The sequence below is a fragment of the Pipistrellus kuhlii genome, unplaced genomic scaffold (genome assembly GCF_014108245.1).
Source record: "Pipistrellus kuhlii isolate mPipKuh1 unplaced genomic scaffold, mPipKuh1.p scaffold_m20_p_2, whole genome shotgun sequence".
NCBI lineage: Eukaryota > Metazoa > Chordata > Mammalia > Chiroptera > Vespertilionidae > Pipistrellus > Pipistrellus kuhlii.
Genome location: NW_023425515.1, coordinates 60595898 through 60623454, shown reverse-complemented (window position 1 = coordinate 60623454; position 27557 = coordinate 60595898). Strand labels below are relative to the sequence as shown.

At 38.8% G+C, this 27557-nt stretch overlaps 1 protein-coding gene and 1 long non-coding RNA gene across 2 annotated transcripts in view; one reads left to right on the top strand and one right to left on the bottom strand.

Annotated features, from left to right (window-relative positions):
- Nucleotides 1-20372, top strand: part of TMPRSS7 (transmembrane serine protease 7) — a 39654-nt gene extending 19282 nt beyond the window's left edge. The window contains exons 10-18 of the mRNA XM_036447424.2: nucleotides 1202-1308; nucleotides 5419-5555; nucleotides 7859-7966; nucleotides 11185-11295; nucleotides 12324-12440; nucleotides 13324-13495; nucleotides 15963-16231; nucleotides 17701-17837; nucleotides 19873-20372. Of these exons, the coding sequence (XP_036303317.1) occupies nucleotides 1202-1308; nucleotides 5419-5555; nucleotides 7859-7966; nucleotides 11185-11295; nucleotides 12324-12440; nucleotides 13324-13495; nucleotides 15963-16231; nucleotides 17701-17837; nucleotides 19873-20043 (1329 nt within the window). The 3' untranslated portion in view covers nucleotides 20044-20372. The remainder of the gene's footprint in view (nucleotides 1-1201; nucleotides 1309-5418; nucleotides 5556-7858; nucleotides 7967-11184; nucleotides 11296-12323; nucleotides 12441-13323; nucleotides 13496-15962; nucleotides 16232-17700; nucleotides 17838-19872) is intronic.
- A 5754-nt stretch (nucleotides 20373-26126) lies between these two features.
- The window catches only part of LOC123652643, a 29372-nt gene continuing 27941 nt past the window's right edge, over nucleotides 26127-27557 (bottom strand). Inside the window, exon 5 of the long non-coding RNA XR_006742089.1 lies at nucleotides 26127-26145. This is a non-coding gene — a long non-coding RNA (uncharacterized LOC123652643). The remainder of the gene's footprint in view (nucleotides 26146-27557) is intronic.

Genomic DNA, 27557 nt, shown 5'->3' with positions numbered 1-27557 from the left:
TACTACTAAATGCCAACTACATGTTAGGCAGTATGCTAAACACTGGGATCCATAAAACTATACACACACACACACACACACACACACACACAAACTCTGCTGTGATGGAGTTTATCATACAGTAGGAAAGATAGGCAACAAATGGACAATTAAAATATGTATACAGTATGTTATATGGATATACAGTTGCCTATGAACACTAAAGCAGGGAAGGAGGCTCTGTAGCTGGCAGAGTGGTAGTTAAATAGGGGAAGAAGTTAAGAATTAGTTGTCTTAAGTGAGATGGTCAGGGTAAACACAAGTGCAGAGAGAGAGAGAGAGAAATTACCTTCTTTTAAAAATTATCTTGGAGCATTCATAAATTTAATCACAACAATCCTCAATAAATTAAAAAATTAAAAAAGTATAGGCAATAAATATTTTTTAATCTAATTAAGATAAAATTAGAGAACTTGAAAATGGATAAACCAAAATTCTACTCCTTGCAAATGAAAGAAGTCTCACATAATTCTTGGTTCAAATGAAAATTAAAACTAAAATTGTGGATATCAGGCATAATGTATATGGCATGCATGTCACACAGTGCCATAAAAGGTCAGTTGTGTGTGTGTGTGTGTGTGTGTGTGTGTGCGCACACGCGCGCACACACGCATACACACTCATATGTACTCATACTATACAGGCAGCTCCCTCTCTTGTGTAGTCTCTTCTGTGAAGATCTAGGGGTGACACTGTAACTGCCTTTAGGAGTAACCAGGTTTCATGTGAAGAGGATGCTGACTCACTTCTCTTTTATCTAAAGAATCTGAATGGTGCTTTACATAAACTATGCCATTTTTATCAGTGAAAGAGGACAAAGTCTACACTCATTAATAAGTGGTTGTTTTCAAAGGTAAGCTCCTTTAGTAGGAGGAAACTGAAACCTACACAAGATCTAATGTCACTTAGCTCACTCAAGCTGGGACCTAATAGTAGCCCCCTGAGCACCAGCTGCCCACTTTCCCTCCATCGTGTTCTCCTCTTCATCCAAGTTTGCTCAGAGTTAGTGGTCTACTCCACCACAGGTCACAGGGCACAAATAATATTATAAAATGCCCTTAAAACAGCAAGCCGAGGAAATGGGTTCTGAGTAAAAAAATCTTAGCCTGAAATATGCCCTTTAATTGATTTTTTTTTTTTAACCTATGCTTGTTTTTCACAGACTCCCATATCAACTCTTGGCATAGCACTGAAATTCCATAACTATTCCATAACCAAGAAGAGTGTGAAAGGCTGTGACCACGGATGGTGGGAAATTAATGAGCACATGTAAGTGGTTTCCATGTGGAAGAATCCGATGAAAAGCCCTGCTCAGAGGTTCAAAGCCATGGTTTTCTTTTTCTTTTTCTTTTTCTTTTTCTTTTCTTTTTAATATTTTATTGATTTTTTACAGAGAGGAAGAGAGAGGGATAGAGAATGAGAGAGAATGATTGATGAGAGAGAATCATCAATCAGCTGCCTCTTGCACACCCCCTACTGGGGATGTGCCGGCAACCAAGGTACATGCCCTTGACTGGAATTGAACCTGGGACCTTTCAGTCTGCAGGCCGACGCTCTATCCACTGAGCCAAACCGGTTTCGGCAGCCTTGGTTTTCTTGTCCCTAAAGAATTTACACTTTACTATTTACTGATAGAGGAATACAGGAGTTCATACTTGCTCAAAGCCACTCAGCTCATAAGTGATAAAGACAGGATTCAAATCCATGCTTTATGGCTCCCGACTCCTAGCTCTATGCTGCTGGGCTGTGGGTGTGCACACTACACTTTACAAAAATAATTTGGCAGATAAAGTATTTCAAACTATGGAGTCATAGGTAAAAATAATAAATATGAGTCCTGATGGTATAAAAGTTAGAAACCATTAGCCAATTCTGTGCAGTACAGAAGCCCAATTGGCCTGATTATATCCTGAGTCTGGGACATAGGTTGAGGTTGACCAGAGAAAGGCTGAGAGAAATCTAGGTGCCTGGGCTTCCCAAACCGACATAATAGGTCCTCATTCTCATCCTTAGCTTGTCCTTTCCTTGTTGTTATTATTTATTTGCTCCTAAAGTTATAATAGGTCTTGTATTTTAAACTGTAGGATGCCCTGTCTTGGCAACAGAATGGCCTCTCTGTTTACTTTGCAATAATAATCCTCTTAAAGTTAGCCTAAGAGGTTTTCCTTGCTAATTCTTTGTTCACATTATTACATGAATAAAATCTTTCCTTTTTTTTTAATAAAAAAATAATTTTTACTGACTTTCAGAGAGAGAGAGGAAGGGTGAAGGTGAAAGAGAAACATTGACATAAGAATGGAACATTGATCGGCTGCCTCTTGCAACCCCCCTACTGGGGACCCAGCTAGCAAAGCAGGCATGTTCCCTGACCAGGAAATGAACCAGAAATCGTTTGGTATATGGGAAGACATCTAACCAATGAGCCACAACAACCAGGGAAAAACCTTTTCTTTCATAAAGATTTTCTTGAAACAACAACTTTCATTTTCTTGAGACTCTTAGATTTCTTGCTAAATAGTCATTGGTCCTGTCATCGTTGGAACAGTTCTACCTGATTTAAAGCATTCTTGGCTCCATTATTAAGGTGTGCTTTGTACTCCTGTGGGAGTGTCTTTGAATCGAGGGTCTATTATACCACAAGCAGAAGACCTGGGTTCAAATTCCAGCCCTGTCTTTTAGTGGCTACATTTACTAGGACATTTAACCTCTTTGACCTTCAGTTTATAAAATGAGGTAATAATTCCTAGTTAATAAGGTGTTTTTTGGGGGTAAACATTCAATGAAATAATACATATTGCACACCAAAAAATTAGCTATTTTTATGATTCATAAGATTTCGTTTGAAATGACATTAAATGGACAAATACTATATAGAATGTGTCCCAAGGCTTTAAGAATACTGCATTTTAGTATTCTAATTGATGTCTATAAAACAAATCCTTAGATATCTCTTGTAAAGTTGTATGCCTAAAATAGAGCCATTTTGAAAAGGAGATACTTCCTCCAACCAAGTAGCAATTCCTACCATCCCAATTTCCATGTGTATGGAATCCAATGGAAGGCCTTCCCCAGAGGAAAAGTTGGCCTAACCCCAATATGTTGCTGTGAAAGTACTGGATTCCTTCCAAACATTACTAGGAAAGCCTTCCGCCCTAAATTACTTTCCCTGAAGGGCCAGCTCTTCACTTTGTCTTGTGAGCTGGCTAAGATCCTATCGGGATTATCTTGATTCAGCTGAACCCTGGGATTTAAAATGACAGCTCTTCCCATTATCAGTCCTTTTCATCTCAAAAGGAAAGGCTCTAATTACACTAATTTCTGATGGCTTGCTGAGGGTGGCCTAGGGGTGTTGGATTTGTCATGGGAAGGAGGAAAAGGTAATTCTGACATCAGAAAGCCTACAGATGTTGAGTTGAGAGAGCATGGGAAGGGGTATGTGTGTTCAGGGCATCTTGAATGCAGTAGATGATCCCTGGGGAAATGGAAGGCCTTCCTACAAGAAGCAAAGTTCCTGAGGGGAAGGCTGTGGTTGTGCTAAAAGTGCCAGGGTTTAATATCAGGCAGAGTTGTGTCCAAATCCTGCTTCTACTTGTTCTCCATATGAACTTGGATGCATTACTGCATCTCCTTACATCTCAGTTTTCTTACCCATTATATGCCTGTACATGTAAACTCAATTTTGCTGAGTTGTTTCAATCTTTTATTTTTTCAAAACCGTTTGTTTTATTAGCCACTGACATGACCCATTGCTGACTGTTCCTCTCTAAACTTCACCCAAGCATGGATTTCCAGATACTTTTCCTCCTAACTTCTGAATATTTGAGTGAGACTCATCTTTGCAAGATAAGCCTAGTATATGTTAATAAAGAACATGTATAAAATCACTATAAGATACAGATAACAATCATCATGTTTTCAGAACACAGTGTGTATTCGTTTTAAAAATTTTAATTTTTAAATTACAGTTTACATTCAATATTATGTTGTATTAGTTTCAGGTGTACACCATAGTGGTTAGACAATCATGTCTTTACCAAGTGTTCCCCTTGATATTCCAAGAACCCACCTGGCAGCACAATATTATTGACTATATTCCCTGTGCTGTACTGTCCAACCTTTTGGCTATTTTGCAACTATCAATTTGTATTTCTTAATCTCTTCACTTTTTTTCACCTAGTCCCCCAGCCCCTACCCTTCTTCTCTGGTAACCATCAATCTATTGTCTGTATCTATGAATCTATTTCTATTTTGGTTGATCATTTATTTTGTTCTTTAGATTCCACGTATAAGTTTGTACTCTAATCCCAACATGATCAATTAGAATAGTCTCTGGCCTCAAAAGCTTCACTTGGGCTTTCAGATGCTTCTCGGACACTGGCTTCCACTTGGCCAGGTGGCCACCTGCAGCTGTTATCTCTTCCTCTTATCACAGGAGCTGGTTTGTTAGTCCATCAGGTCCTGAATGTCTGCCAATTGCAAAAGTTTCTTTCTGAAATGCTCACGAATGCTTTCCTCCTTCAAATGTTGAAATTGTAGGTTAACTCTCTGCCCCTCCCACTAAGTACCTGTGTCTGATTCCAAGTGCATTGGGGACCTGGAGTGATTGACAGCCACAGATTCTGGTGGAGGACCTTCCCCCTCAAGCCTCATCTCTTCTGTTTCCTTTTGAGACCTGCAGGTTTCACCCTGGGAAGAGCCTCACCTACACAAGGCAGAGGCCTAACTTACCATGGGCCCTGTGTAATAAGACTTTACTAACCACAGTGCTTGTATAATAGGAATTACTATCAGGAAGGACATTGTCTATTATTATAGGTGATGACAAGTAAGAAAAATTGAGATAGACAAATATTGTAGATAGACATCATTCCTTTGAAATTTTGCCAAGGACAAGCTCTGAAGTGTACTTCTGATTTCAATTTAGTTGGAAACAATATTGTTCTCTTTTGCTTTAAGTGTTGCTTGGGTTCTTTGTATATTTTCAATCTGAGCTCATGTATTTCACTCTGCTCTGTTAGGAGGTTTGTAGACAGAAACAGGCAATATTGCGCAGTGATTTACACAACAAAATGAGAGGGGACCAGGAGGATGAAATCCATATTTCTTCTGAGTATAAGTGTTGGTGAGGAAAGCAAGGGTCGAGGTAACAGACAGGCAATAGTCCTGCTCTTGTTTTATTTAGCAGAGGAGAACATCTAGGGAACAGACGTTAGTCACAGACTTAGCTTAGAAAGAATAACTATCAGCTCCACACTAAAGAAATTATTATTAAAAATAAATTCTAATGAAGGCCAAGTGACCAAAGCATGAATGAATTCAGGTCAATAGGATTGCAATTGAAAGACCTCTGACCTGTGTCTTTGATTCTTGTCTCCTCAGGTACTGTGGCTCCTACATGGATCACCAGACCATTTTCCGCGTGCCCAGCCCCCTTGTTCACATCCAGCTTCAGTGCAGTTCCAGGCACTCGGACAAGCCACTTCTGGTGGAATATGGCAGTTACAACATCAGTCAACGTAAGCCTGGGACCGGGTCCTTAGAAAACCTTAAGAAATTGTTAAAAGGAGGCTATTAATAACTTTAAACTTGGAGAATTTAAAGGCTTTATTTCTGATGTTTCCTATTACATTTTTATTTTTATAATAAGTATGACATAAATAAATATGTTTATTTAACAAATATAAAATGTAAACTAAATATATAATAAATAATACAAACAATACATATTTATGACTGCTATAGTTTAATTTATGAACAAATAATACAATTGTTTATTATTGATTTATAAAAATATTTGTAAAATAACATCTCACATTACTCCTAAAGTATAGACCAAGTCTATTTCTTTATTTGCTTTTGGTAGCCAAAATTCTTTGCAAATACAATGTGCACACCAACATTTGGTGGATTGGAGACCAACAGTTGTGACTCTTTGGCCTCATCTACAGGGAGAGCTGGTTGGTCAAGGAGCGCTCAGCTACCAGTGCTCAGAATGTTAAGCTTCACAGAACTGCTGGAACAGTGACCAGGAAGCGGTCAATAGACAAAACAATGTTTGAGGAAAGTCATTAGAGCTGGAGAGAGTAGATACTGACTTTCTTAGAAAATTCTTAACGTGTTAAAAAAAGGAAAGGCAGGGTTAACCACTTAGGGACTCCCTGAGGATGAGGCATGAGAGAAGGCTCCCATAGAGCACATCTTTTTGTTGTTGTTGTTGTTAATGCCCTATTTCTGGATTTAGAATAGTCCACTTCTAAATATGGGAATATTAGCATTTCCAGCAAGGAAGTAGGTACATAGTAAGCCATTTTCTTTTCTAGGAACTCAGGCTCTCCACTGTGCACCATTGAAATAGTGAGGTTCTGACCATGTACTCTCCCCAACTCTTCTGCACAGAGAGTGTCTTAGTCTATACAAGCTGCTATAACAAAATACTGCAGACCAAGCAGCTTTAAGGAACAAATTTATTTCTCACAGCTCTTGGGACTGGAATTCTAAGATGAGGGTGTTAGTCTGGTTAAGTGAGGGTCCTTTTCTGCATTACAGATTTCTCCTTGTATCTTCTTATGGTGGAAAGGGCTAGAGAACTCTGTGGGGCCTCATTTATAAGAGCACTAATCACATTCTTGCCCTCATGACCTAACCACCTCCCAGCACCACCTCCTAATACCATCATATTGGGCATTAGTATTTTAACATATGAATTTTGGGAGGTACACAAATATTCAGACCTTAGCAAGGGAGGAAGGATTTATTATCCTATATAATAAAGGCCTAATATGCTAAATGTCTGGTCAACCAATCAAAGTGTAATATGCTAAAGACATGCTAAGGCTGCTCAACTGCTTGCTATGACGTGCACTGACCACCAGAGGGAAGACACTCTGACTGATAGGTTAGCTTGCTGCTGGGGTCCAGCCAATTGGGACTGAGTGAGACAGGCCGGACATGCCCTGGAGCCCTGGAGCCCTCTTGTGGTCCCTCTGTGGTTGGCCAACCTCCTGTGTCCCTCCCAGGTCCTGATTATGCACTGGTGAGGTCTTTCATTCTGGCCTGTACCCTCTTGCAATCCGGGACCCCTCAGGGGATGTCAAAGGACAGATTTTGGCCTGATCTCCCAGGCCTGGCCTAGGGACCCCACTAGCACACAAATTTGTGCACTGGGTCTCTAGTTTCTATTTTATGTAGCTATAAGCCAGGATTCATGAATCAAGACCAGGAATGGAATCTTTAACTTGGAGTCTGATTGAAGTGAAAAAAATTATGGACTGGGGAGGAGGCAGGAGTCCTGAGTTTTGGGGCCCGTCACTAATTATTTTAGGTCCAACTTTGTAAGATTTGTGGTTATTTATATATTTTGAGACAGAGATTAATTGAAAATATAGCTAAAGTCTCCTCAGAAGAATGCAGCTGATCATAGAGGATTCAGACCCAAGAGTCCATTCATATCTCCTTGGGGTGTCTAAAACTGCACACTAACAATGCTGGGCCCTCTCAGCTCTTCAGCTTTCACTTTCTTTGAGTTTTGCCAGAGAGCTGAGGCAATAATGGAGGAAGTAGAAGTTTGACTGTACATGTGAACTGGCTGCAATGTTGACTCTGTTTCGGTGAATTTATTTGCTTTCTTTGCTCTCCTAAATTCTGCTTTTTTTAATATTTCAATTATCACCTGTAACTTAGATTTGATGAAGAACTTATGTAATTATTACTATTACATTGTCAACTCCTTAATCTCTTATCACTTCATATTTTGTTATTAATGTGCTCCAGTGACTTCTAGGGAACCTCACAATATTTTCTATTTTTTAATTTTCTGCAGCGTGTCCTGTTGGATCTTTTAGATGCTCCTCCGGCCTGTGTGTCCCTCAGGCCCAGCGGTGTGATGGAGTTAATGACTGCTTTGATGAAAGTGATGAGCTTTTCTGTGGTAAGTAATCAAATTTTTATTATGACTTTCTTATGAATAAATAACGTCAGGGCCATTGTTGCTCCTGCTACATATCCTGGGTCTGTGCAACTGCTACCTATTGTTGCATAACAAACAACCCCCATACTCAAAGATTTACAACAATCACTCATTCTGGTTGTCTGGGATGTGACTGATCTAGGCTGGGCTCAATGGGTGGCTCTGATTCAATCACTGGGTCCTCCAGAGTTTGGTTCTTTGCAGGTTGGGGCCAGGTTTACACCTCATGGCTCTTTTCCTCATTGATCTAGGGTGCTAGCCAGGGCAGTAACAGAAGCAAAGAAGGGGTCAGCAAAATCACATGACCCCTCTTCAGTTGTGGGCCTGGAACTGGCACACCATCCCTGTGTCATATTCTATCAGTTAAAGCAAGTCAGGTAGCTATCTATGGCCATAGTCAAGGTTACAGGGAGATTTATTCTGCACAGTGTGGCGTCATGGCAAGGGTAGGGGTGCATAATATACCAGGAAGTGGTGATCTGTGGCTAATAATTTAGTCAATCATAATATTAAATATAACAATTTCATGTTATTTATTAATTAAAACAATCCTATTTTTTTTCTTAAATTTAAATTTATCTTTATTGTTGAAAGTAATACAGATGTACCCTTCCCCCCACTGACCCTTCTAGCATGCACCTGCTCCCCCACCCCAAGCCTGCATCACACTATTGTCTGTGTCCATGGGTTATGCATATATGCATACAAGTTCTTTGGCTGATTTCTTCTCACCCACCCACACATCCCCACATTCCCTCTGAGATTCTTCCATGCTTCTATGTCTCTGGATCTATTTTGTTCATCTGTTTTTATTTTTATTTTATTGTTATTCATTAGATTCCACATATGAGTGAGCTCATGTAATACTTGTCTTTCTCTGTCTGACTTATTTAGCTTAGCATAATACTCTCCAGGTCCTTCCATGCTATCTCAAAGGGTAAGAGATCCTTATTTTTTACTGCTGCATAGTATTCCATGGTGTAAATGTACCATAGATTTTGTATCTACTTATGGGCACTTGAGCTGTTCCCAGATCTTAGCTATTGTAAGTCATGCTGCTATGAACATAGTGGTACATACTAGTCTAGTATATTCTTTCTGATTGGTGTTTCAGGTTTCTTAGGATGTATTCCTGGAAGTGGGATTACTGGGCCAAATGGTAGTTCCATATTGCAGCCAGTATGGAAAACAGTATGCAGTTACCTCAAAAAATTAAATATGGAACATTCCTATATTAAAGCACAGTTCTTTCAGCTAGAGAGAATCTGCACTAAAGTATGGAGCACAGGTGTTGTGAATAAAAGAACTGTTATCATTTTTTATTTATATAGTTTGCATCAACATCACATTGGTGATGACTAACAGGTGGGGTATTGGATATTCCTATTTGGGGCAGAGAATATCCGTTGGTTTTCCATTACTCTTTGCATATCATTTCTGAATGTATCTTTAGTTTCAGGGAGCTATATGGAGATGAAAATTTACCAGATCACATGACACTATTGGTAATACTTACTCTTGAGGATCCAGAGTTTAATTCAAATAATTGCGATGGTGAATCCATTGAATATTATTTATATTCTTGGAGAAATATTGTAGTTAATATAACTAATTGTGGTAAGTTGTATTCATAAAAAAATAACCTTTAACTCTACACCCTTTTTTTTAAATTGACAAAACAGAATAAAACCTTAAAAAATTATTTTATTGATTTTTACAGAGGAAGGAAGAGGGAGAGAGAGTTAGAAACATTGATCAGCTGCCTCCTGCACAATCCCCACTGGGGTTGTGCCCATAACTAAGATACACGCCTTTGACCAGAATCAAACCTGGGACCCTTGAGTCCGCAGGGCGATGCTCTATCCACTGAGCCAAACAAGTTAGGGCCAGAATAAAACTGTTTAAACTTATAATGCATTAACCTTTTGAATCTAGGAGGTCTTTCATTTACCAAGAAAACTGATCATCATAGCAATTGAGATTGCTTTTGTTTTTAATTATTATTCCTTGCTCAAAACAAAGTAATTTATTGTTACTTCAGAATAAGGACTTTTTTTTTTTTTTATCATTGTTTCTCCTCATGCCATTTTGAGAGCTATTTTCTAGGAGTCAACTAGATACTCCTGGAGACTTAAGGAACTATTTTAGAGCAGAAATGTCCTTTTCTGCCCTCACAAGAGGTACGGCTGAAAATAAATAGAATCAGATAACAAAAATGATAACTTTCACAGAACCAGAAATGTCTAAGAAATCATACCTCCTAAGAATGCCTGAGAATACACTGAGCCTGTCACTTCTATAAAAGCAATTTTTGAAAATACTCCAAAAAATTGTGATCAATTTACATTTAATTCAGAATATGAATCTCTCAAGATAAAATAATTTTAGAGAGAATTTTCCTTACATATAGACTACAAGTCTGTTGTCCTTTAAGATTTCACATTCGTAATTCATTCAACAAACCTTTTCTTTTTAATTCCTCACCTGAGGATATGTTTCTATTAATTTTAGAGAGAGAGAGAGAGAGAGAGAGAGAGAGAGAGAGAGAGAGAGAGAGGAACAACACAAAAAAAACATGGATATGAGAGAGAAACATTGATTGGCTGCTGCTCAAATGTGCTCTGATGGAATCAAACCTGCAAACTGGCTATGTGCCCTGACTAGGAATCAAACCCACAACCTTTAGGTGTAGAAGCAACACTCCAACCAACTGAGTCACCAGGTCAGGGCTCATTCAACAAGTTTTTGATAAGCACCTACTATTTGGACTGAGGCTTTAGTTACAGAGAATAAGACAAAATCCCCAATATCAGGACCCTCCCACTTTGTTTAGGAAGGCAGACGACTTCAATTTAAATAGTACCTTATGCTTTTCCCCCCCCTTAAAATAAAAATCTTATGATACATTTAATTGTAATTAAATAAGTAACTCACCAGAGTTTAACACATTTACACAAAAGCAGAAACTCAGATCTGACAAACTCAAAGTGCTAGGAATTACACCGAAGTTTAAACATTTGCTTTTCTCCCTGAATATGTCCATTTTGAGGAAAACACAGATTTTGTTGTATTTAAGTCATCTTAATCCTTTGCACCTACCTGTAGAGGTGCACTGCTCCTCATCGGAGAGTCCGGCTGATGTCCCAGGCTCAGGATTGTTCTGTCTGTTCTCATTCCAGTGACTCTTAAACCTGTCTGCAACGCCAGCTCCTTCAGGCAGCTGGGCCCTCTGGTCTGCGATGGCTTCAGGGACTGTGAGGACGGCCAGGACGAGCAGAACTGCACTCAGAGTAAGGGTTCTGGCACTCTGCTGTTCTCCCTATGAAATGCACATATATTCAATATATTGTAATCCTCATCCTAGGATATTTTCCCATTGATTTTTAGAGAGTGAATCAGAGGTGCGGGAGAGAGAGAGAGAAGTCAATATGAGACTTCTGGTTGCCTCCCATATGCACCCCAGCCAGAGCCAGGGATCAACCGTGGTACATGCCCTTGACCAGGACTCAAACCCAGAACCCTTCAGTCCGCAGGCTCATGCTCTAATCACTGAGAAACATAGCCAGGGCTATAACATTCTTTTAAATCAGAATCTAAACACCTCTGTTGGATTAGGACAATCTACTTATCAACTTGTCTCTTTTCCCAGGACTTTCTCAGTTTTCATACTGAAAATCTCACATCCTGGGAATCCTCTCAGTCTCAGACAGAATGGGATTGCTGATCACTAACTGTGGTGGAGTGTTATGTGTGGGTGTGTGAATACTGGAAGATGTTCATTGCTTGCTTACTTTTAAGGCTGCTCCAGACTGAAGGACACTGAGGACCCCATATAGGGAACTTGCTAGAAACCATGCCCTTGCAGAGACACACACGCTGTGAACAAATGTGCTGTAATTCACATTCTGTCCTTCTTTCACTCACCCTCACTGCCCCAAAGGTATAAAAAGACTGAGTATGATGATGATTTTTCTCCAACATTTTCTTGGAGAACAAGATAATAGAAGAGAGGTCATGATCTAAAGTCAATGATATGGCCAACTGCTTTGTAGTTTTTCTGCAGTGGAAGAAAGGTGAGGCCCTTGGATTGATTCTCAGCAGGTGCGCCTGCCGCCTGCCTGTTTGCCTTCCAATGGCTCTGCTAAGGTGAAGGGGCAGGTTAACGAGGGACGAGGGACGTTGCTTCATTTCCCTCTGCTGTGTTTCCCAGAGCAACAAATACCCAACCTGTGCTTAAGCCATCATTTGCAGAGTTCAGTGTCATTTACTCAGATATGTTATTGGCTAGAAAAATCCTGTCATCTTTGTTCTTTTTAAGGCATTCCATGCGACAACAGAACTTTTAAGTGTGGCAATGATATCTGCTTTAGGAAACAAAATGCAAAGTGTGATGGGACTGTGGATTGTCCAGATGGAAGCGATGAAGAAGGCTGCAGTGAGTAGCTAGACTTCAGGTTTCCTCCTCAGTTTTTCATTTCATTCCCTTCTTGGTGTTAATCCCCAGGGCAGAGGTTGCCTCAGGCCCAGAGAAGAATATTGGTGAACTGAATATGAAATAATTCCTCTGTTTTAAAAACACTAGAATAGATTCCATCTTCTTTCTTGATAACAAGCCTAATGTACTAGATGTTTATAAGAAGAACTTCACTTTCTAATAACTCTAATCAAGGGACAAGTTCTTAAATAAGAAACCTATGAGAAAGAAGTGCATACTGGCACACAGTGGATGACTTTGCTAATTATGCTTTACATTAGATCAATTTTAACCACTGGTTGTTGCTTTATCTATGGTTTGAAAATTAACCTGCATGTGGTATTGTTACTTGTGTGGCCTCTATTGGCTATGTGGCAACTTGTTAACTCTATGACCTTATCAATGCCGTTTATACTGGGAAAGAATTGCTCTGATAACCAGTTTTTCTTAATAGATTTTCATTAGTTTTGGACTTTCAAATTGTTTCCCAAATCAGCACAACTTCAAAGACGGTCTCAATTCTGTTGCATTTGGAACGAAATCTTTTCTTTTTTACTAACAACCTAAGCCCCACAGCAGCTGTTCCTATCAGTGCAACTGCTACTAACAGCCCCCCCCCCCCCCCAAACATTATTGTACAAGACTGTGCCAGCCTGCTTTCAGGAGGGAGGGAGTGGTTTGTTGGTGCTGGTTTCAGAAAGATCCACATATTGCCTCCTATCTAGATAAGCAGATTTCAATTGCTTACCTGGTTAATCAGTCACAAACTCTGCACAAAACCTGACTTCATTCCAATTTGTTTCCAAGTCTGCCTTTAAATCACATGACCCTTTCTCTCCCAAAGGCTGCAGTGGGAGTTCCTCCACCCTCCACCGCATCATCGGGGGCACCGACACTCTGGAAGGGGGGTGGCCCTGGCAAGTGAGCCTCCATTTCATTGGATCTGCCTACTGTGGAGCCTCGGTCATCTCCAGGGAGTGGCTTCTCTCTGCGGCTCACTGTTTCCATGGAAACAGGTAGGGCATCTCAATCTGTACTGTGAAGTGGCACATTCAGACTACAGATGATGCATACGCCTTGATGTTGGCGGGAAAGAGCTTCTTGTTGGTGGCATTCACTCATAATTGATACTTTGTGGGTGGGTTTTTTTTTGTGTTTTTGTTTTGTTGTTGTTGTTTGTGTGTGTGTGTGTGTGTGTGTGTGTTTTCACACCAATTGTGTGCCAAACATTTCTTCTAGGAATTATTGATATTTAGAAAAAAGAACAACACAAATGAACATCAAGAATAAATAGGATTTCACTAAACTGAAGAATTAGGGTAAGACTTTCAAGCCAGAGACAGGGTTGAGTGGTATATGAGCGTTTATTCCAATAACAATGGCAGTATGGGAGAGCAGCAGGTTATCCACAAAAATCTGCTCTGCACCCCTCATAAACCAGCTGCTTATATAGGGTAGGACAAAATGTACAAGGAGAAGTAGGAATTACAGGACTGAGGAAGGAGGCAATGCTTGCTGGGGCAGGACTCCATTGTTTGGGCAACTTGTTAATCTTTCCATGATAATAGGCAGTTCTTGAATAAGAATGGACCGCATTCCAGGGTTGGCTGCCAGGTCCCAGGATGGCTGGAGTAGCTGGAGCATACAATGCCCAGCCAGGATAAAATGTCCTTTCTTTAATCAGCACAAGGCAATCACAAGGTTAATAGAACATGATTAATATTTCTTGTAACTATAGCTAGTCCCCAATATTCTATTTTTGCTCCTAACAAAAGAAAATCTTAGAAAACAACTTTACTTAAAATGTAACCTTATTTGGCACCTAATGGATCTTAGGTTCAAAAATATTATTACCTTCTTATTAAAAAAATTTTAAGTGGATGAAATATTTCAACCAAGTTATACAATTAGAGTGTTTGCTTCTCCCAGAAATTACAAGATTCTCGTTAAAGACTGTTAACGAAAAAACCCATTGAAACCTGTAAAGAATTTTTTAATGAGTTTATTTGAGCCAAAATTGTTGACAATTGCCGGGAAGCAAAACCTCAATGGATTGAGATAATGCTCCGAAGAATGGCGGGTTACATTTCTCTATTTATACACTGAAATCAAAGGAGGGACATAGGTGAGTTACATGAAATTCATTGGTGATGGAGTAAGGAGGCAGGAGAAAGCAAAGCCGTGGGAAACTCCTGGGATTGGATAAAAAGTAAAATGATGGATGTATACTCAGGTGAGTGCAGGAATAATTAACATGATAAAGAAGGAATTTGAGGCATCTATCCTGGCACCCACAACATTTGGTTGTTCCCCAGGGGCTCTGGAAAAAGGGAAGTTACAAGTTACCCAGACATCTCACAGATATGTTATCTTAGAGGCAAAAAGGCAAATGGGCTCAGTAAAAAGATCAAAGTTGATCTTTGTCTGGGAAAATATCTGGGACATGACTACCTACTATAACCTGTTAGATATTTAATTTTCAAACTTTTGTGGTTATCTTAGGTCTCTAGGTTTGCAAGACTGCCACACAGGCCTTCTCTGAGCTTGTCAGGTTAGCAGATGGCGTTTTTCTTTCACAAGACTAACACGGCTTTAATGTGACCATTATTCTTTAATGCTATGAAACTGCTCCAAGTTATATGTTAGCCTAATACCCTTCCAGGTCCCCAGTACCAACGATGAGATGTCAGTAAGCAAATTAGGGGCCACACACACACACACACACACACACACACACACTTTGAGTTCTGTCCTTATTTTTCTTCCAAAGCTTTCACATTCTCTTCACCTCACCAGAGGAAGCCCACTGCACTGGTGGAGATGAAAACCTCGCATAGAGACATCAAGACCCTTCTTGATTTTGTGGGAGGCTGCTTGGGTCAGGATTAGAGTTCTGGAAGGATCCAAAGGGAGGGGGGGGCCCTGGGAATGGTCTTGCCTGAGCAGTTAGAGCAGTGATCTTTAAAGCTTCCAGTAGTTTGCAAACAACAATTTCATTAAATCCCTGCTTACAGCACTTTGAGTTCTAACCTATCTTGTTACTTATATCATTGAAATTTGGCGAAAGGGTTCCCAGACCACCGTCTTACTGGCCCTGGCTACCTCCATCAAAGGCTATTGTTAGTATCCCTAGGAAGAATGTAACTTTCATTCTAGTAACTAATGTTCTTACATGTGTATGGGTTATGAAATACCAGTGGTAAGAAAATTTCCAACATTTCCTTAGGGTGTCGCTGAAGGAATTTTCTGGTGGATAGCTATCATTCACCACCCTCATTTCACCTCACTCTATCTCTGGTTTTAATATAGAGACCAGAGAGCCTCAGAGAAGTTGCACTTCTTGCCATGTCTCTGGACAGAGCCAGCGACTATAACAGAGAATGAAAGTCAGATCTCCCTTTGCTCATCTGTCTGTGGAATACTTGTTTCACCATGTCTGGTTCGTTAAGCCACTGACTTTGTGCCTGGTTCCTTTTCTGCCAGGCTGTCAGACCCCACGCCGTGGACCGCTCACCTGGGGATGTATGTGCAGGGGAATGCCAAGTTTGTCTCCCCAGTAAGAAGAATTGTGGTCCACGAGTACTATAACAGCCAGACCTTCGACTATGACATTGCCTTGCTACAGCTCAGTGTCGCCTGGCCCGAGACCCTGAAACAGCTCATTCAGCCAATATGCATCCCTCCTGCTGGCCAGAAAGTGCGCAGTGGGGAAAAGTGCTGGGTAACCGGCTGGGGGCGAAGGCACGAAGCAGGTGTGTTTGGGTGAATGGCCACGCTCTTCCCTTCAGATAAGAATGACGTGTGCTGATCTAGTGCTTAGGGGGTTCTGAGGGGGGGTTTTTGTAGATGGTCTCCTTTGAGCCTCCTAATAACTCTGAGTGGTGGAATGGAGGAAGGTATTATTATTCCTGTTTTATGATGCTTTCCATGTATCCTCAAGAGAAACTGGTGCAAAGCAGGATTGACTAGATAGCCTTTCAGACTCTAAGGGGTTTGCAAAGTTTTCCACTGAAAATAGGAATAAATTGCTCCTCCTTTCTAGGTTCCCTTTTCATCCAAAGAAGTGATTCATCTTCATAAAGGAGAAAGAAAGAAAACACACACACACACACACACACACACACACACACACACACACACACACTACTGAGTCAGCTCCTAGACAACTGTTTGGAGGATTATACAAGTATGTCTTGCACAGGGACACCTGGTTGAGATGTTGAGAGTGAGGGCTGAAATCCAGCCTGCCCTTAGCTCTCGAGACTGCATGTTCAGGCCCAGAGATGGCTTTTTACGTTTCTTCTACCCAGGAAGGGCACCTTCTTCATTACTCACAAAGGTGTGAGTGTATGATAGGGTAGCCATACATCTGACCTGCCAAGGTTTGTCATGGTCTAGGAGTCATGATCGATTCTAAATATATAGTGAAAAGAAAAGTCCATAACTTAAGGTGAACATCTCTCTGAGGTTTAGTGCTAATACTTTCCCTTGAGCTCCCAACCATCTCAGATTCCCTTGTGGGCATTTTCAAGGGTTTAGGTTTAGGACATTCTCTAAAGATTCACTGGGCAGCTTCTCAAGGGCTCAGTGAGTTCATTTAGTTATTGAAGGTATGATGTTCACCACCAGTTTGGGCCTGCTAAGATCTCAGTAGACTCAATGGGGAAGTCAGCTAACTGCTTGAACACATATAATCTATTACCTTAAAACATAAGAGGGAAGAGTTTGTCTATTCAACCAACTTATCAGGAGACATTTTCTGCACAAGCATGAGTGTGTATGTATATTTTTCTGAGTCATCTTAGCCAGATAGGTTAAAAAGGAAGTGAAAAGGCTATATCCAAAATGTTATGTTTTTACAATTCCTAGAAAACTCCAGTTATGCTGTTCCACTTGGCTAGTAAGTGTTGGTAAGAACGGTTGCTGACTCATAGTCCTACTGAAAGCAGGAGGACATGGTGAAGGAGTATGGCACAGTAGCTCAGGTGAGCGAGTCAGACCTTGGGTTTGAATCCTGCTCTGTTACTTGCTAGTTGTGTGCCATTGGGCAAGTCCTTTAATCTCATAAACTTACCAGTCTTCATTAGGAGAGTGGGGATCATAATAGAATGTATCTAAAAAATTGTTATTGAGCATGAAAGGAGTTAATGTGAGATTGTTTAATAAAAACCTGATTAAGTATAGTTATTTCCGTGATTTCTGCCTCCAATGTGTTTTTCAGACAATAAAGGCTCCCCTGTTTTGCAACAAGCAGAGGTAGAGCTCATTGACCAAACCCTCTGTGTTTCCACCTATGGGATCATTACTTCCCGGATGCTCTGTGCAGGTGTCATGTCTGGCAAGAGAGATGCTTGCAGAGTAAGTCATCTTACTTATATGCTTAACATATACTTTTCATAAATGCTTTCACATTTGGTCTACACAACACTGGGAAATACAAAACTAGGGCTGGTACTTCACTTAATTCAGATGTTAATCCAATGGTCTAATATCACAGAAAGATGATTAAATAATTGGGTCTATAAAACTGTTTTCTAGTCCCCATGTAGTTTCCTTCAATATTAAGAGAATGACGTCAGCATTTAGCATTCTCCCATGATTTTTCTTAAAACCAAAAACTACAAAATAAAGCAATGCATACACACATACACACACTATTAGAATTGCTACTGGTTTCCTTAGCAGCAACCATTGATCTTCTGAAAACAAGGGTTTTATTCACTTACTCTTTTACACAGGTTGTGGGAAATGAAAGAGGAGTGGGAGAGGTGACAGAGGACATTCATTAATATGCCTCTGTCACTTCTTGACAGTGGTAAGGTTGAAGATAACTTTTGGGGGACAATGCTCTGAGCCTCAGATTCTAATCTCTGCAAATATCTAAATAATTTCCAAAAAGAGAACAGGTGATTTAGAGGATGAGGAAGACAATGGGACTTGTTCTTACATCTTTCCACCACCTTAGCCACCATGTCATAAAGACTCAACATAATAGTAATTTCTGTCTTCTGAGCTCCTATTTTGTGGCAAGCCCTATGCTAGGTCCTTGATATAGAATAATTCAAATAAAGCTTTTATTCTCATTTTATAGAAGAGGAAACTAGGGCACAGAGAGGGTAAATAAATTACCCAAGATCACACAGCTAGTCAGTAAATACCTGTTGTGGGATTTGAACCTTTATTTTTCTAAAGCTAAAACTATTATATTCTAGGTGCTTATTGCAGCTAGTCAATTATATTTTCGTATTCCATCTAACCACCAGGGTTTACAGATGTGGCAACAAAAATTTTTCTGACTTAACTAGTTAGAATTTACCTAAATCAGGTTTAGAATGATGGGGATGGGACACAGGAGCTAATTTGAACTACTTTACTACTTTTTTTATCTTTGCCTCTGAGTAAGTAATAGTTTTTCTTATTCTCTAAAATGAGAAAATAAATATCTAGATATTATAATTTAAACTAGAGACCCAGTGCATAAAAATTCATAATTTATGCATGGGGGGGGGGGGTGTCCATCAGACTGGCCTGCCCCCTCTCACAGTCCGGGAACCCTCAGGGGCTGTCCTAAGCCATAGTCTGGCCTCCCTCTGTGGGAGGTGACCCAGCCGACCAGGGGAAGGTGCCTCTCCCATCACCCAGCTGCTGCTGCCATTGCCCGCCCTCACAGCCACCACACCTGCCAGCCCTCAGCTCTTGCAACTGCTGTGGCTTTGTATGGAAGGGTGTCCGGAAGGATATCTGGTCTATCCAGACTAATTAGCATATTACCCTTTTATTAGTGTAGGTGATGAATATTGTAGGAATTATTTTAAACTTTGTATTATTTCAAATCTTTGCTTTATGTGGAGTTGAGATATCAGAAGGGACCCTCAAGTAGGGCAATTTGTTTATGACAGCTGCCAGCCAGTGATCCGTAGAGTTGCTTCATTGGACCTGGCTAAACTAAACAGTGTCTCTTCTACTTTCTTCCTTGGGACTATGAGCCAGCCACTGAAGGTACTTGGTCTAGAGGTAGAGGTTAACCTTCCAAGGTAACCATACCTCATAAGGGTATTGTGAAGATTATATGACTCAAAACAGAGCTTAACACATAGCTCACATTAAATGTTAGTTATAATTAGTATCAGTATTACTATTGAGGTTCGTTGTTTGTTTGGAGGTTTAGGAGAGTTGTTTCCCCTGCAAGAATACTCTAATGTTACTTCTGGCCTAAAGAAACAAATTTCTTGTAATGAATACAGAGTTTTAATTATAAGAAAAGTTCAAACTGCATAATAATTAGTACAGCAAAAACCTGTTAGAATGGGAGTGTTGAATATAGTCCATTAGATACACTAATGACAAAATGAATGGCAAATGTATTTCATGCTCACATTATCTTCTTGTGTAGGGAGATTCGGGTGGACCTTTGTCTTGTCGAAGAAAAAGTGATGGAAAATGGATTTTGACTGGCATTGTTAGCTGGGGACATGGATGCGGAAGACCAAATTTCCCGGGTGTTTACACGAGGGTGTCAAACTTTGTTTCCTGGATTCATAAATATGTACCTTCTCTTTTGTAATAGTATAAGTTGGATTTTTGACTGTAATTTATGTGGTAAGTTATTTTAAAAAGAATGGAGTAATTATAAATAAAATATAATTTTTTTTTCTTGAACAAGCTTCAGATTGCATACATTCATTATTAAAAAGCAGAGAGATGTATTTTATTCTCTAGTAAATTGCCTCAAGTATATAGTTATATTCATTCTCAAGCATCAAAGGACCATTGATTCAGACATGGAAGAAATATTAGATAATGGTTATGAGCTAAGCCTCTAAAATAAAGTATAAAATGGGTGAGATTTTGAGATAATGCATTTTTTATGTGCCTTTTAAAGGTACAGCTATTCATAAGGTTTTAGGCAAATCTGACTTGTTGAAATAAGAAATTCCATTAAAGAAACTTGCCTGATACTTAAGTGCTCTAATGAACTTAAATACAGAAAAAATGTCTCCATCACAGATGCTAATGTTTTGGTGATGTCACTTTGATGATAGCTTATTTCTTGGTTTATGTAATAACCATTTGGAATACTATTTGCTCTTAAAGAAGATAAAGAAAGAAGAGCAAGTAGTACAATAAGGAAAGCAAAATTAAAAATCTTATATTGGTCACCAAGTCTTGGCAACAAATATACATTTTATGATTTATTTATTTATTTTTAAATTTACTTTTAGTGAGAGAGGGAAAGAGAGCAAAACATCAACCAACTGCCTCCTGCATGTCTCCTACTAGGGATTGGGCCTGCAACCTGGGCATGTGGCCTGACTGAGAATTGAACTAGAAACCTTTCCGTGCACAGGATAATACTCAACCAATTGAGCCACACTGGTCATGGCTAATTTTATTTCTATTGTTGAAACTATTACAAATGTCCCCTATTTCACCCACCTTTGCCCACGTCCACCCAATCCCCACCCCCACTCTCCTGGCCTTTACCACACTGTTGTCTATGACCATAGGCTATGCATATATTATTTTTGGCTAACCTCTTCACCTTCTTTTATCCAGTCTTCCCCAACCATTCCCTCTGACATTTGTCAGTCTGTCCACATACCAATGACTCAAGTTTTATTGTGTTTGTCAGTTTATTTTGTTCATTAGATTCCACATATTAGTGCACTCATATGGTATTTATCTTTCTCTGACTGTCTTATTTCACCTAGTATCATAATCTCCAGGTCCATCCATGCTGTTGCAAAGGGTAAGAGTTTCTTCTTTTTTATAGCTGTGTAGTGCCAAACGTATTAAAGCTTTTACATCCACTCATCTACTGATAAGCACTTGGGAGATATATATATATATATATATATATATATATATATATATATATATATATATATATATATATATTTTTTTTTTTTTTTTAATGCTAATAAAATTTTAAGGTATGATTTTATTTTCTCTTTTAATAGAGATATAGAGGAAGGGAAAGGAAGAGAGAGAGAGAGAGAGAGAGAGAGAGAGAGAGAGAGAGAGAGAGAGAGAGAGAGAAAAGAAAGAAACATCATTGCATGCACCTCGACAGGGGAAGGAACCCAAAAGTTGAGTTTGTGTCCTGACAGAACTGGCAACCTTTTGGTGCATGGAACAGTACTCAACTAACTGAGCTACATGGGCCACAGCTGTTTTCAGATCTTGACTATTGTAAATAAGGCTGTTATAAACACTAATTCATATGTTCTTTTGAATTAGTGTTTCAGGTGTCTTTGGGTATGTTCCTAGAAGTGGAATTGCTGGGCCACAAGAGAGTTATATTTTTAAATTTTTGAAGAAACTCCATACTGTTTTCCACAGTGGCTGCACCATTTTGTATTTTCACCAATAGTGCACTATGGTTCGCTTTTCTCTCCATCCTCTCTAGCACTTGTTGTTTCTTGATTTATTGATGGTAGATATTCTGGAAGGTATGAGGCAATATCTCATTATAATTTTAATTTTAATTTCTCTGATGATTAGTGACTGATGAGCATTCTATTCATATGACTATTGGCCATCTGTATGTCCACTTTAGAGAAGTCTCTATTTAGGTCCTTTGCCCATTTTCAAATTGAATTGTTTGTCTTTCTGGTGTTGTTATATATCATTTTTATATATTTTGAAATTAACCTTTTATCAGGTATATCATTGGCAAATGTTCTCCCATATAATAGGTTCTCTTTTGATTTTGTTGATATTTTCTTTTGCTGTGCAGAAGTTTTTTAGTTGGGTATAGTCCCATTGTTTAATTTTTTTAAATTTATTTATTTATTGTCTTAAATTTTACATATATCTTTTTTTTGCCCCAAGCCATTTCCACCCCGGGCAAGCCCCCACAGCCCCAGTGTCTGTGTCCAATTGTTAGGCTCATATACCTGCATACAAGTCCCTTGGTTGCTCTCTAAACCCCATTCCCCTGCCATATGTCTTTGGATCTATTCTTGTTCATCAAATTATGTTGCCAAAACTGGTTTGGCTCAGTGGATAGAGTGTCAGCCTGCAGATTGAAAGGTCCAGGTTCAATTCCCATCAAGGGCATGTACCTTGGTTGTAGGCACATCCCCAATAGGGGGTGTGTAAGAGGCAGCTGATTGATGATTCTCATCAATGTTTCTAACTCTCTATCCCTCTCTCTTCCTCTCTGTAAAAAAATCAATAAATATATTAATATATATATATATATATATATATATATATATATATATATATATATATTTTTTAATTATGTTGATCACTAGAGGCCTGGTGCACAAAATCCATGCATGGGTATGGTCCCTAGGCCTGGCCTGCAATCAGGGCCATCTTCCCCAGCTGCCTGCAAGCAGCCCCATCCTCCATCACTCACCCTCGGTTCCTCATTCACCATTGGGAGATTGGTGCCTGACGGCTGAGGCAAGGGGCCCAGAAGTTGGCTGTTCTTACCCGCTTGCCAGTCCCATCCTGCCATGGGTGGCCATCAGGCAATCAGAGCCTGCCAACAAGGGGAAAGGGACCAAGAGGTGGTCAGTGCACCTCATAGTGACTAGCCCAGCAGTCATTCTAGTCGTTCTGCTGTTAGGGTCAATTTGTACATTACCCTTTTATTATATAGGATTATTACATAGGATAGAGGCCTGGTGTATGGTTTGGAACTGGCTGGCCTGTCCTGAAGGGGGCACTGGGTCAGGGTCAGGGGAACCCGCTGGTGGCAGGGGGAGAGGGGTAGCTGGATGAAGGGCCATGGGATTTCCAGTCAGGGTGGGGGTCTCCACTGGGGGCAGGGCCACCTGGGTGAGGAGCTGTGGGCGGTTTGCAGGCCAGCCATGCCCCTGGCTTTGTCAGGAAGGGCATCTGGAATGATGTCCAGAAGACATCCAGTCTATCTGGCCTAATTAGCTTATTATATAGATTATATCCCACATATGAGTGAGATCATATGATATTTATCTTTCTCTGGATTATTTTGCTTAGCATAATGTTCTCCAGGTCTATCCATGTTGTTGCAAATGGTAAAAGTTACTTCTTTTTTATAGTGATGTAGTATTCTATTATGTAGATATGCCAGTTTTTTAACCCACTCATCTGCTGATGGGTACATACCCTGTTTTCCCGAAAATAAGACAGTGTCTTATATTAATTTTTGCTTCCAAAGATGCACTAGGTCTTATTTTCAGGGGATGTCTTATTTTTCCATGAAGAAGAATACGGTACACATTTATTGTTAAATGAAAATAAAGGAAATTTATTACCTGTATACAGTACGGTAGTACAGTAGTTGTCAACACAAACCAGACAAACTGTGAATCCTACAGTATCAAGAATTTACTCATTTATTCAATGACAATCATGTCATCATCTTCTGGAACATCATCATAACAATCCAATTCCCGAATTTCCTGGTGAATTTCTTGTGACTCAATTTCTTTCAGAATCAGTGGACCAAATCTTTCATGTTTAGCCAAGGGGGGCCTTATTTTTGGGGGATGCATTATATTTCACTCAGAAGGAAAACTGTAAGTAGGTCTTATTTTCGGAGGATGTCTTATTTTCGGGGAAACATGGTAGGTTGTTTCCAAATCTTAGATATTGTAAATTGTCCTGTTATGAACATATGGGTGCATTTATCCTTTTTGATTGGTGTTTCTGTTTTCTTGGGATATATTCCTAAAAGTGGGTAATCATTATTAGGTCAAATGGGAAATCCACTTTTAGTTTTTTGAGGAAACTCCATACTGTTCTCCACAGTGGCTGCACCAGTCTGCATTCCCACAAGCAATGCACGAGGGTTCCTTTTTTCCACATCCTTGCCAGCACTTGTCATTTGTTGATTTGTTGATGATAGCCATTCTGACAGATAAGAAATGGTATCTCATTGTTGCATCTCTCTGATGATTAGTGATGTTGAGCATGTTTTCATATATCTCTGGGCCTTCTATATGTCTTTTTTCAAAAAGTGTCTATTTAGGTCTTTTGCCCATTTTTTGATTGGGTTGTTTATCTTCCTTTAGTTGAGTTGAATGAATTCTCTATAAATTTTGGAGATTAAACCCTTATCTGAAATATTATTGGCAAATAAGTTCTCCCATGCAGTGGGCTTTCTTGTTGTTTTGTTGGTGGTTACTTTTGCTGTGCAGAAGCTTTTTATTTTGATGTAGTTCCATTTCTTTATATTCTCCTTAGTCTCCATTGCCCTAGAGCTATGTCTGTAAAGATATTGCTACGACATGTGTTTGCTATTTTGCTGCCTATGGACTCTTGTAGGATTTTTATGGTTTCCCATCTTACATTAAAGTCTGAGATATTTCACTTAGCATAACACCCTCTTGGTTCATTTATGTTGTCTCAAATGATAAGATTTCATTCTTCTTTTGGCCAAGTAATCCTATATAATAAAAGTGTGTAGTATGCAAATTGTCCCCTTGACCGGGGCTTTCTTCAGGAGTGCCACCAGGGGATGCGGCTGGCCAGGGGAAGGGAAGGACGCCCTGGCTGGCAGCCAGCAGCTGCTAGGGACCCTACCAGTGCACATTTTCATGCACTGGGCCTCTGGTATGTAAACATGTGACTTTTTTATCCACTCAACTATTAATGGGCACTCAAGTGCCCAGTTTTTTTTTCTTTTTTTCCTAGCTCCTTAAAGACTCAAGTTAGGTTTTTTTATGCAAACTCTATCAAAATCCCCCCAAAATTTTTAACAAAATAGAAAATACAATTCCACAATTCAGATGAAACGAAAAAGACCATGACTAGCCAAATCAATCTTGAGAAAAAAGAATAAAGTTGGAGGATCCTACTTCCTGATTTCAAACTATAGTACAAAGCTACAGTATGACACTGCATAACACAGGCATTTGGAACAATAGAGAGTTTAGAAATGATTCCACACACATATGGCCAATTGCTCTTTGACAAGGGTGCCAAAAACATACAATAGGAAAAGGATAATGTCTTGTTGAACAAATGACTTTGGGGAAATAGTGTATCCATATGCAAAAAAAAAAAAAAATACTGTACAGCATTACAGAAAAGTCAATTCAAATAGATTAAAAATTTTAATACAATACCTAAAACTGTAAAACTCCTAGAAGAACATAGAGAAGAAAAGCTTTGTGATATAGCTTTGGCAATAATTTCATGGATGTGATAGCAAAAGCACAGTCAACAAAAGCAAAATACACAGGTGGGATTCTGTTAAGCTGAAAAGCTTCTGCACAACAGAGGAAACAACAGATTGAAAGAGCAACCTACAGAATGAAAGAAAATCAGTATAAATATTTTAAAATAGAAAATCCAATATCTTTGAGAGCCACCAAGTTTCAATTAAGAAAAATTATCTTGCCAAAATAGTCTATAGACTCAGAAGATTGTTTAGGAATAGTAATCTCTCTCTTATATATGTTTCTAAAAGAAGAAATACTAAATGATTAACTTTATTTGAGGCTATATTAATTTCAAAATCTTTAATTAACATCTTAATTTCAAGCCGTAGATGGTATAGCTCAGTTGGTTTAGCATCTTCTCATGAACATAAAGATCCCTGGTTTAATCCTGGTGGAGGTATATGCACAAGTTATGGATTTGATTCCTGAATGTGGCACATGCTGAAGACCGATGGTTGATGTTACTTTCTCACATTCATATTCGTCTCTTTCTTCCTTTCCATCTAAAAAAAAAATTGTTTGAAAGTCAGAAAACAATTAAAAAAAATAAAGTTATACTCCAGCTTTACTTATAAATAAACTTCCCAGAATGGTTTAACATTAGAAAATATGTCAATCTAATTTATCATATTAGTGAACAGCTATAGAAAATCCATATGACCATCTCAACAAGTACAAAAAAATAGTTAAGTTCAACAATCTATATATGATAAAGCCATAGGAAGTAGAAATAGTAAAACATTTTTTAAACTTGATAATATGCTTAATGGCAAAATATCATACTTAGACTAATTTCAGACATGGTCTTTAAATTCAGAAACAAGACAAATATAATTGTTGTTTATGATATTTTATATTACAAAGGTATAAGGATTGGAAAGAAGCAAAAAATGTTATGTGCAAGAAAAAGATGATCATCTAGTACATGGAAAACCATTAGATCAACAGGAAAACTTTGAATTAATAGAATTTAGCAAAGTTTCCAAATACAGGTTAGTTTATAAAATCAGAACTGCTCCTAAACCATTAATAACAGCTATAAATTTTTATCAAAAAAAGAAGAAACCATTCATTATTATAATGAATATCCAGACTTTCTACTTTTTCAAATACCAAGGAATTGACTTTGTAAAAATTACACGAAACCTAAGAGAGAACATGTAAAAATTTTCTTAAATGACATTCAGAAAGACTTGTATAAGTGAAGAACAAATATATAAGTGGAAACAAATTACTCTAAAGATATCAATGCATGCAAAATTAAATTATTCTATAAATTCAACATAAGACTAATAAAAATTCCAGCAGTATGTATTTTAATTAATTAATTTTTAATCTTTTTTATTGAAAGTAATACCTATGCCTATTACATATGTCTTATTTTTTTCTTCGATTGATCGCTTATAGCTCATTCCTGCCACCAGCCTCAGGCCCTCAAACCCCTATTGTCTGTGTCCATGGATTATGCTTAAATGCATTCAAATTCTTTGTTTGATCACCTCTCACCCACCAACCTCTAAGATTCTATAGTTTATTCCATGCTTCAATGTCTCTAAATGTATTTTGTTCAACAGTTTATTTTGTTTGATAGACTCCACATATGAGTGAGGTCATGTGATATTTGTCTTTTTCTGACTGGCTTATTTCACTTGCCTTTTGTTTTTTATTTTAATTATTTGGGTCTTCTCACTTTGTTTATTGATGAGTCTGGCTAAAGCTTCATCAAGCTGGTCTATTTTTCAAAGGACCGGCTCATGGCCATTGATATTTTGTATTTATTTCTTAATCTCTATGTCATTTGTTTCTGCTCTAATCTTTATTATTTCATTCCTTCTACTTATTCCAGGCTTTCCTTATTTTTCTCTAATTCTTTAATTCTAGAGTTAAGTAGTTTATTACTAATTTTTCTTGTGTT